General features: G+C 34.8%; 1 protein-coding gene across 1 annotated transcript; it reads left to right on the top strand.

Annotated features, from left to right (window-relative positions):
- Positions 1-9555: 9555 nt before the first annotated feature.
- On the top strand, positions 9556-11129 carry LOC149197191 (membrane protein PM19L-like). The gene is made up of 4 exons (XM_089403874.1): positions 9556-9951; positions 10201-10420; positions 10503-10548; positions 10631-11129. Exons 1-4 carry the CDS (start codon positions 9825-9827, stop codon positions 10799-10801), a joined length of 564 nt encoding a protein of 187 aa, XP_089260000.1. The 5' UTR covers positions 9556-9824; the 3' UTR covers positions 10802-11129.
- The last annotated feature ends 1240 nt before the right edge of the window (positions 11130-12369 follow it).

The following is a 12369-nucleotide window of genomic DNA, read 5'->3' on the forward strand; positions in this document are numbered from 1 at the left end:
AAAGTACACAATGTACTATAAATGTATATCATTTGTTAATAATAAATGTAGTCTCATTTTTATCTTTCATACTCTTTCTGCCATGCGTGTGTTTAACACATTTGAAAACAAATGCGATTAAAAATCCAAGGAAAATTTAGAAAAGAATTTCTATACACTAGCTCCCATATTTAGATTTGATCACTCAAGGAAAAGAGATGCAACATCTAAATATTCAAAGGAGTTAGAAAAGTGTTCTCTATAAGTAACTACAGATCTGGATACAATATTTTTGTATGAGAGGTCATTAGTCCAAATCACTAGCCATGTGGGACATGTGTATTGACATGTCAAAAATGCCATGTCATGCCATGTCAATCACCCTCTGCATCGCACTTAGAAAATCATAAAAGATCAAAAGGGAAATTTTGGAATTTGGAATTTGGTATCCAAGCATGTAGAATACTTAACATAAAATTATCAATTTTCCATCTAGATTCGGATGTAACTAATAACATTCAATATCCAACTTGACTTATCCAAAACTTGTTTAATGTCTCCAGATTCAGATGCAAACAATAACATCCAAAATTCAACATTTTTGAATAGTAAAATACTTTATTTGATTTGAAATTCGATTAGCCACATCTTGGCATATGGAATTTGTCATTATTATCCCAATAAGCCATGGATTAGGTCCATATTTAAAAATAATCATTTTCGTCATATTATACACAAGGAATCAAAGATCAAATGAATAATTATGTTGAAGAAAAAAACATTATACAACTTAAATATAATAAATAAAACTCATAAAATACTACAAAATAAATCTAAAAATACATAAAACAAAGAAAATTTTGAAGGGTCCTCATTATTTTATGAAGAGTCTATATCATAATTAGGTTATTTTAAAATAGCTATAGATTGATTGATTTTGGGAACGTTGTTGCCTTGATGAGGACAATGAGAGAATTAGGGGTATTTTGAGGTAAAAAGTCAGCCTTATAAAAAAAATCACTACTAAAATCAACTATAATATAACCAATAGGATTAAAGCTAGATGATAATATCAATAGAAGGGTGAATATTTTTGGAGGGAAAGGAAGAAAATAATTTCTTTAATCATACTTTTTTTAACTAATATCCTTCCAAGTTTAATCAAGTTTCAAGTGTAGGCACTTGGTAGATGAAAAATTAAATTCCGTGTCCAATGAATACCCACTATGGGTCTATCAAAAGTATTTGGAGTGGGTATTTGTTGGATGTGAAACATAATTGATCTAGAGAATCAAAAAAGTGTTCAAAAATGAAATTGCTCAAAATTTATTGAAAATAGTGATATATCATAGTGCTCATCGTCTTGAATCCAATGCTCCTTGAATCACCTCAAACTGACACATGCTCAAGTTATTGCATTATGAAGTTTTGGCCAAACAAAAACAAAATAAAACGACAAGATTGGCTAGGCTGTTGATTGGGAAATCCGTAAAACTGATGTCAACATGATGATTAGGCATACAAAAAAATAGAGGACCAATCCTGACTCAACACATGGCAACTCTGTACTAAGGCAGGTGGCATGATTTTATTGGTTGGTTTTGTTTGAGGTGGTCCAATCATGAGGCGTCATGTGGCCCAATGGGAGGGCACCACTTGGCGCTTGGAAACAATGCCAAAATTATTATGGATCAACTGGATGATCCTCTAGGATTAAACCCATGATCTATTAGTTTTAAACCATCTGCTGAACCAATAGGCAAACAAACCTGCTCGTTATAATTATCCTGCCAATTTATATTTAAATTAATTATGTTCTACTATTGGGAGGTGGGGTGGGGTTGGGGGGGGACATGGCCCTAGCCCCTAGTTTTTCATCACCCACACAACCATACAGGAAGGTGAAGGGGGTGGGTTTTTATCCTTACCCTCCGTTCCAGCGACACCATACGACCACATCACATGGCATAAGGAGCAGTCTCGGTGGCACTTGGCCCACGCCGCCCCCCAGTCCCATGGCCCATAATATGACCATATGCCAAGGAGGAAGGAGTAAAGCGACGAGGGTGTATGGTTATCCAAACCCCTAGTCACATGGACATCATATGACCCTGATCTGACACTTAAGGGAGCTATTGGCGCTTTTAACTAGGCGATAATTTGTGACAATTTTCATAGGAATCCCACGCGTGCTAGGTAAAATTGTCGCTTGACAGTTGGTGGAAAGGCTGAATTTGTAGAATGGATAGCCAGAATTTCAAATTTGAGAACAATTAATAAAGTTTTTGTTCAAGGAGGCATATCATTCTCATTTTGCAACCTTTTTGAGCTTAAGAAGAGACTATATAGTGTTTTTGAGCATTCTGAATCCATTGTCAACACTATTTTTTTAATTTGAGCACTGTCAGTCGATGTAATTTAATATTTGAGCATATAATTAAAGAGGCCCAACATTGGAAGCTAGACCCAGAGATGTAGCCCAGGAGGGGTAAACTTTGTTATCAAATTGTTGTTTTGTGTTGTTGTTCATGGTTCTTTTTTCTCTATTTTATGCATGGAAACTAAGTTTAAAAGACACTAATTCTACATGTTTTTTAACCTTGATCCATTGCCCATAAGACATAAAGTTGGTAACAAATTTTTAAGAAACCTTCAAGTTTTTAATTTCAGATCAGTTTGATATCAAATCGTGGTTTTTTTAAGGTTTGACTGTGTTTTCAAGTGTTTTCTAATGTTTACAAGGTTAAATTCAAGAAGAGGAAAATGAGTGCTTGGAGAACCAAATCCTCAAATTGGTTCAAGGAGGTCACAAAATCCTCAAACTCCACCAGTCATGGCACATGAAGAAGGACATGAGATGATGTCTGAGGATGAGAGAGCTTTCAAAAAGGCTTTCTATGACATATCTGAAATGATGAAAGTTTTATATGGAGGGAGGACAACAAGGTTGCATGAAGAGAGTTCAAATCAGCCAAAAGGTAATGGTGATGATGTGAACAAGCCTACACCTCCACCTCCTCCTTTACCTTCATCCTTATCTTCTTCATCTTCTTCACGTATCCTTCACATACTCCTCCAAGATCTCCAAAGGACATGCTAAGTCTCCTTTGTTAAAGCTTGATGTCAAGTTTGAAGTGCCTATGTACAATGGGGAAGCAAATGCTGAAAACATGGACAATTGGATTCATTACATTGATGTCTATTACAAGATTCAAAGGATTAAGGATGATGTGACCAAGATCCAACTTTCTTCTCTTTGTTTGGAAAGTGTAGCTCTCATCTCGTGGGAGGTCAAAACTCAATAAGACTTAAAGAAAAGTGGTAAAATTATCTCTTCTTGAAATAATTTTATAGCTGCATTAAGGAGGAAATTTTATCCATCAGCTTCCATGCAAAAATAAATTATGGATTGGTAAAATTTTAGACAAGCTAAAGTTTAGAGTCCTTAAAGTTACAAGAATTTAGAAGAAGAGCTTTAATCTTAGGTGTAGATTTGTCTTCGCAAGATACTCTCCTTAAATACATAGGTGGATTACATAGTTATCTGAAACATACAATTCTTATGTCTAATCCCACCAATCTAGATGAAGTATGTGTTCAGGAAACTCATTTAGAAGTAAGAGGGAAGAACGTTCCTCAAGATACTAGGAAGAAGCCATTCAAATCTGGATACAAAGGAAAGGGGAAGTTTAAAGGAAAAGGTAAAAATAATGGTACATTCAAGAAAGAGGAAGAGAAACTCACATGCAAACATTATTTAAAAAAAAAGGCCATGATGAAGACCATCATTGGAAACTACATCTAGAAATGAGACCAAAGAAGTTTAACAAGAAGGGGAAAAAATATTGCTACAACAACTCAACAAGATCTAGGATCTTATTCAAGTGATGAAACCAAAATGAAAACCATGGGATCGCAAGGTAAAGCTTCTATTGAAATTAATAGTTCTTCTAGTAAGACTATTGAGTCTCAAAATGATAAATAAATAATTGAGATTTTCCATATTAGATTCATTACAAAATGTACCAAAGTTGACACCTTGTTTGATAGTGGATCCCAAGTTAACCTTATTTTTGAAGCTATTGTCAAGAAATTAAACTTAGAAACTACACCTCATCCTAAACCTTACACTTCGGGTTCGGTATGTGACAATGCCAAATTGCAAGTGACAAGAAAATGCAAACTTAAATTTTCCATCACTAGAAGCTTTATTTATGAGGCAGAGCTTGGTGTTGTACCACTTGACATATGTGGAATTGTTTTAGGGAGTCCATACTTGTATGATCGAAAAGCCGTATTATATTGTCATGAGAACAAATATCTGTAATTGAGTATATCGTAGAGCACATCGCAAGAAGATAAACTTGTCTCTTGTTAGTGTTGGCCAAATGAAAAGGCTTGTAAATGCTAGTAAGAATTTTGTATTGTTGATGATCAAACCCAAAGATACTACTCAATCTAAATCTTTCCAAGGATATGATGCAAAACTCAAGCATTATTTGGTTGAATTTGTGAACACATATGATGAGATGTTTCAGGAACCTGATAATTACCTCCTAAAAGAGGAATCCAACATGAGATTCAATTACAATGGGATACACCTCTTCAAAACATTGGCATGTACAAAATGCCAGTTTGGGAGAATGTAAAGATCAATAATAAAATTCAAAAGATTATTGAAAAATGGGTCATTAGGCCTAGCACGTATCCTTGTCGGTCTCCTATTGTCTTGGTTCCAAAGAAGGATAGTGCATGGTGAATGTGTGTGGATTTTAGAGCTTTGAACAAAATCACATTAAATAATCATTATCCTCTTCCTCATATTGATGATTTGCTATACCAATTGAACGATGTTGTTTATTTCACTAAGTTGGACTTGAGAAGTGGTTATCATCATATAAGGATTTCTGAAAGTAATATTTGGAAGACTTCTTTCAAGACAAAACAAGGTTTGTTTGAATGGTTAGTTATGCCATTTGGGTTTGTTATGCACCTACAACATTCATGAGTTATGAATGATGTGTTGATACCATTTCTTGATGATTTTTCCATATTCTAATTAGATGATATTCTGATTTTCAGTAAGACTCGTGAAGAGCATGTCAAACATGTGAAGCAAGGTTTAGATGTCTTAAAGAAAGAGAAATTGTATTTGAAGATGTCTAAGTATGAACTTGGGAAAATATCTTTAGATTATTTTGGTCATATTGTAGGTGGGGGTGAATTTAATATTAATCCCTTAAAACTTGAAGTCATTGTGAATTGGCCTAATCCCAATAATTTAACATAGGTTAGGATATTTTTGGGAGAAACCAGATATTGGAGAAAGTTTATTACTAGATTCTCATCTATTCCAAATCCATGACATACCTTGAAAAGTGTGAAACAAGCCTTTAAGTGGGGAGGCAAGCAACATAAAACCTTTGATACATTGAAAGAGAAAATCAGTACAACACTAGTTCTTGCAATTCCAAATCGTAAGCAACTATTTGAGATTTAGACTGATGTGAGTGATTATGCCATGGGAGCAGTTTTGATGTAGCATGGTAAGCCTATTTGTTATCAATATGAAACCTTTACCAATGCAGTAATTAATTATCCAAATTATGATAAAGAGTTGTATGCTTTGGTACAAAGCATGAAGAAATGGAAGCACTATCTAATGGGTAAAGAAACGATTATTCATACTAACCATCAACCTTTGCAATACTTATAATCGAAAATCAAGCTAAAACAAGCTAGACATTTTAGGTGTATGGGATTTATACATTAGTTCCATCTGGTAATCTTGTATAAGAAAGGTATATACAACAAAGTTGTTGATATGTTATCAAGGCCTATTGTTAGTGCACATGTCATTCTTAAGCATCATTGAATCATGCATGAGAGCTATGTTGAACAATATTCTAAAGATGAAGATTTCAAGTATGTTTATGCAACTTTATGTTAAGGAAATCATGTTGAAGAGTTGGATTATCATGTTCATGATAAATTGTTGTATCATCTTGGAAAGTTATGTGTTCCACAAGGTGAAAGTGTCAACATCATAAGGTAAGCTCATACTTCTCTTATTACTGGACACTTAGGTGTAGGAAAAACAATTGCAAAATTACAGAGATATTATTAATGGCCTCACATGAATGAAAGTGTTTCAAGATATGTAAGAGGATGTTATATGTGTGCTACTAGCAAGCCTAGCAATAGAAATTTGGGTTTGTATACTCCACTTCCCATTCCTTCTTGTCCTTGGGAAAGTGCTTCTATGAATTTTGTAGGAGGACTACCTATGTCTAGGAAAGGTGATGATTATCTTTATGTTTTTGTGGATCGTTTCAGAAAAATGTGTGTTTTGATGCCTTGTAAGAAGAATGTTATAGCTAGACAAATTGCACAAATGTTATTCCAAAATGTATGGGTGCATTTTGGGTTACCCACTTCTATTATTTCTGATCGAGATTATTGATTTGTTGGCAAATTTTAGTCAAGTTTATGGGAACTCAAGGACACATGGTTAAAGAAGAGCACAACATTTCATTCACAAACCAATGGCCAGACAAAAGTGGTGAATAGAAAAATAGTACATCTCCTTCGTGGATACTATAACAATCATCCTAAGATTTGGGATGAACACTTACATTACACCAACATGCCTACAACAGAGCCAAGCATTCTTCAACTCAAACATCTCCATTCAAAGCATGTTTGGGATATTTACTAAAATCTCTCTTATATTTTATCTTTGGGAAAAATGTTGTAGTGGATGGACACAATGATATAGATAAGGCCAAGAGCTTCATTGAACATATTAATTTGGTGCATAATATGGTACAGGAATAGTTGGAAAAGAGTCAAGACAAATACAAGGCGAGACATGATAAGCATCGTGTTGACCACAACTTCCAAGTCGGAGATAAAGTTTGGATTTATATAAGCAAGGAAAGGCTCCAAAGTGAAGGTAAAAATATCAAGGCAATCATACATGGCCATTTTAAATTTTTGGAAAAGATTGGTAATAATGATTTCCGATTAGATTTGCCACCATACATGCAAATCTATGTTGTTGTAAATGTGGAAACATTGAGATTATATGAGCCTCCTATGATTGAATATCAAGGAGAGAATGTTCAGATTCCAACAATAGAAGATTTCTCTCATGAATGTGGAGTACCTTCGTGTGGGGCTCAAGGGAACTAATCCAAGTAAAGCTAGATGGATTGGTATTGGAAGGGTGAGGAAGCTATACCATCACCTACTTCTTGACTGAAAACAACTTTGTGGTGGTCCAAAAGCTTCCAGTCAGGAGGAATGATCCAGGGGATCAGAAAAATGATCAAAATTGCTCGAAACCAGTGCCATATCATAGTGCTCGTCCTCCTAAATCCAACTCCACTTGAATCGCCTCAAACTAACATCGTATGCTCAAGTTATCACATTCTGAAGTTTTGGTCAAACAACTAAAAAGTCAAACAACATGGTTGACTTGGAAAACCATACAGTTAACGTCATGCTAACTTAGTGTACGACAGATAGGAGGGCCAATCTCAACTTGACATTTGGAAACTCTGTAGTTGTTTATTTTGTTTATTTCTTATTAGTATATAGTTAACGCTACTCTTGTTATGTTACTAGAAATATATGTAAATCATATCCAAAAGGATGAGGGTTGGTAGATATATTAGAGAAAATTATTAGGTTTTCCCTTATATCTTCCCCTACCCGATATCTTCCCCTAATATCTTCCCCCATAGCCCACCTTATGTTTATATTCTATTATAATTTCCAAAATATCTCACCATATTTTCCCTAATATCTCCTTTCCCCTCCCACTCTCACACTCACTCTAACTTTCACCCTCACACCAAAATGTGTTTTTTCATAATGTCTATCCTCACCCTCACTTTCATATTTTCTTCCTCAATATCTCTCCATATTTTCCCTAATTTCTCCCCCCCCGGGCAACTGCACCCTCACCTTCATATGATAGTATGTTTTCCTTGATATCTACCCTCACCACAGCTTTAAATATATTTTCTCTAATATCTTCCCCATTCCATAAATACGTTTTGTCTAATATTTCCCCTCACAGTGACCTTCATGTAAAGGTATGAATTGGGGGATGTATTAGGGAAAATATATATATGAATTGGGGGAGGTATTAGGGAAAACATATATGAGGGTGAGGGTGAGGGGTAGAGATTAAGGAAAACATAATAGTGGGACATATATTAGGGAAAATATGAAGATGATATTGGGAGGAGATAAGTTAGATATTAGGGAAAATATGAAGATGGGGTTGGGAGGAGATAAGTTAGATATTAGGGAAAATATGAGGATGGAGTGGAGAGGAGATGGCGGGTTATTAGGAAAATATGAGGGTGAAAGAGGAAGAAGATATTAGTGGAACATGTATGGGGTGAGAGGGAGATATTAAGGAAAACATATTTTAATATTTACTCGAGCAACCACTGAATTATTATGTTTTCCCACAATATTTCTCATTCCATTTCTCTCATTATACTTTCCCTAATACCTCTCCCTAACCCCAACCTGACCCTCCATAAATGTTCTACCTAATATCCCACCTAAGTCCCACCCCACCATTACTCTCATATAGATTTTCCCTAACAAATTTATCTACCCCTAACAAATTTATCTACCCCTTTCCTTATTGTGTTTTCCTTAATATCCATCCTCACCCTAACCTTTCATATTTTCCTTAATATCTTCCTCACGCCTTTATATTACCGTTTCCTTAATACTCCCCTTATCCCTACTCTAATCTATTTTACTTAATATTTCTCTCTAACATATATTTGAAAGCGTAAATTTATCACTTTCACTCTCACCTTAAAAAACAAAAAAAACTATAATTTTTTATTAATTAATTTTATACAAAACTACAAACGACGCCCTTAAAGGTTCCCACCGTAGATGAAAAAGATATGAACAACTTCCACTTAAAATTGGTCATAAAGGTTCAAGGGCAAATAGATTTAACATGTTTCCCTCATCATGAAAGACACGTTAAACTAAAAGAATTCAGATGCCAAAATTCCCACAAAAAGCAACTCATTGAGTGGCATGTGGTAGGCAATCATTAAACAGACTATTGGATATATATTCACAGACGATATAAAGAGAAGGGAGAGAATCTAGTAAAAAGAAAAGATAATTATCCCTAAATATATTTCGTGGGATTTGATCAAGAAAGAAGGGAGACACTCTAAACCATAAAGCATTCTTTTTCAAAAAGCATTGCATTCAAGTGAAATTCAAATGGCATGATGACAGGGTCAAGTCTGGGAATTGCTGCAAGTAGTCTGCCATGGCAAAACTGTGAAGTTGACAGCCACTAAGTATAATTATCCATCCTGGGCTTCTTGGAAAGCCAGTCAATGACCGTTAGACAAGCGGCTCGTATTATATTATATTGTAGGGCACCACCACTTCTAACATTGCTTTCCAATTGCGGGACAGCCTGGTTTTGTTGACAAACAGCCGTCTTTGCCCCCACAGGCTCTTCTTTTCAGGGACATTTACTTTCCAGGCACCCTTAAATACATCATATCTTACTAAGGTTCCCGACAGACTTGGAGTTGCTGGGTGCTTCCTGGACTTCATGAGTTTTACTTAATCTGAATTGAATTGAATTCTTCTGGTCTATTATTTAAGTAATTCTTGTCTGTGATCTCCAGCCACCATTGTTGTCAGCTTGATCTCATCCTCTGCAAATTAAGAATCTAGTGCATGGTATAGATTGGTAATTGGTCATTTTCCATCTCCAAATTAAGCCCCATTTGGTCAGTACTTATAGTTTGTAAAGCAACCATAGTTTTATAATTATAATGGCGTTGGGAGTGGTGAAGTCTCTTGCGGGTTTTCTGCTGCTGTTGAATTTCTGCATGTTTCTTGTTGTGGGTGCTATTGCTGGATGGGCTCTCAACGACACCCTTGACCACACTTACTATACTGGTACTTACTAATTTCTTAGTAAATATACATATTGTTTTTCTGGTGCATTTACAGTATGACAAACTGATACATTTTATAAAATCTTTACTGTTCACTAATATCTGTGTCTCAAGTTTTTTTTTTTTTTCAAGGTTCACATAAATCTCTAGATGAATCACAATTTTTCTTTTTCCTTCCATACATAGTGTGTTTTTTGGGCTAAATATATGATGAAGTGTGTTGCTAAATGACTACATGATTGACTTGCAGGTCGTGGAAGAGCTCTTCCTCTAGGGTTTTCTCCAATCTATTTTCCAGTGGGGAATGAAGCAACGGGTTTCATGGTTATTTTTGCTTTGATAGCTGCAGTTGTAGGAGCTGCTTCATGCCTTTCAGGACTCCATCATCTCCGGATTTGGGGTGCCCAGAGCTTGGCTTCCAGTGCTGCTTCCTCCATGACAGCTTGGGCACTCACTCTATTGGCCATGGGGTAAGCACATAAATATTGTGACAATTATGGTAACCAATTAGAAGATGAGCTCATCATGATTTTCAATCTTAAAAAACTGCAGGTTGGCATGCAAGGAAATCCATATCGGTGGTAGAAACACAAAGTTGGTAAGTGCAGCATTATGTCATTTCATTATTTTATGTTCAGTTTGAGGCCTTCATCTGGTAACTGGTATTTATATTTATGCAGAAAATATTGGAATCGCTTCTTATTATTTTGTGTGGAACAAAGCTCTGGTACATCTTACTCATCCACGCTGGATTCTTCGGAGGGAATTATTGCTCTTACCAGGATACCTACGTCGCCACAACTACAACTACAGCCGAGCCTCAGAAAGGAAGCACAACTGTGGCCTCTTAGGGTTAATAGTAAACCGTCTGTAATTTTTCAGGATATCATGAATGGGTTGGGTTGTGGTTTGTGAGTAGTGAGTAATGCTTAAGAGGATGGTAAACTATTTTTTTTCCAAGTCTGATGCATGAAAAATCAGATATAAAGTTGAAAAAAACAGTCAACATAATTTTTCAATAGTACAGCTTTAACGAGTTGGGTTATAGATATTCCTTAGATACAGTATACACGACGAAGGATTCAATTTATGTTCGAGTTGCAGCTTTGTACTACGTAGTTTATGTTTCTTCCAATGGACATGGTTATAATGGAAAATATGTGTCTCTTCGCCTAACAATTGCTTTGTGTATTTGAATCTGTGACTTGGCTTTGTGTATTTGAATCTGTGACTTTTATTTAAAAAATACATGTTTTTAATCATTAAATTTTAAGCCAGAGATCAAAACCAAACCAATTCATCTTTTTATAAAGCCAATATAATACCGCCATATCCAAAAATAAGTGAAACCCTTCATTGTTTGAAGCAATTATAACGGCATATCCAAAAATAAGTTAAAGCCTTCATTCTTTTTTAAGCAACTATAATACCACCATATCCAAAAATAAGGGAAACCCTTCACAATTCTTGATAGGTGTGTTTTCATGGAAACTAAACAGAGTCTATTTTGAGTTCTAGTTCTTCCTCTAAGAAGTTTGCCACAAACTCTTGTCCCATCCATAACATCAGTACCATTATAGTCACCCCGTGATGAACGACGGATCAGACTGCACTTGGTATGGATTAAGATCTGTTAGAAACCAAAATAATTTTTTGGCTGGTACCCTTTACGAGATGGGTCGAGATTTCGATCCTGGAGACAGTTTCATCATCTACCCAGGATTTGTAACAGCGACATTGCGTATTGTACAGAAAAATGACACATACAGAACTCATTGCGTATCTGTGTATGCACTTCATATATAGATAGAGAGACTGAACGCCCGGTTGAATTAGTTTATAAAAAAATAAAAAATAAAAACTAGGTAGGTGTTCTAAAATTTAAATCTTTGCAAGTTGTTCAGTTTGCTTTTTTGTCAGTCACTATGTTAGCTGAGTTTTCTTGATTTTCTCACACCACAAGTACTGTGATGTTTTTGAACATGAAAAGGGGTTAATATTTTTTATTGGGTAATTTTTCATGTTTTTTTAATTGGTTTTTTATAAAAATATCATCAAATATTTCATAAATTACATATTATGAATTAGTAAAAGTACCAAAAATTTTAAAATATAAAGATAAATTTCCATCTTTAAAATTTATTTTACTTTTAAATTCAATTAACTCAACAAACATTAAACATTATTATTCTTTTTCATCTAATTAGTTGATTTTTTTTTAATTAGTTGATTTGTTAAATACTTTCATTGAAAATTCAGAATTAGTTTATTAACTAAATTAAAAGATCTATTTAGCTAAATCACGCCCTACTTTTGAATTCGCTTAACCCAACAAACATCAAACATCATTATTCTTCTGATGAGTTGATTTGTTAGAGGGAATTCAGAGTTGGTTTATTAACGAGATTAAAAGATCTAT

The sequence above is a fragment of the Pinus tabuliformis genome, chromosome 2_2 (genome assembly GCF_031772625.1).
Source record: "Pinus tabuliformis cultivar Carrire ecotype Pingquan chromosome 2_2, CPIR1, whole genome shotgun sequence".
Lineage (NCBI taxonomy): Eukaryota > Viridiplantae > Streptophyta > Pinopsida > Pinales > Pinaceae > Pinus > Pinus tabuliformis.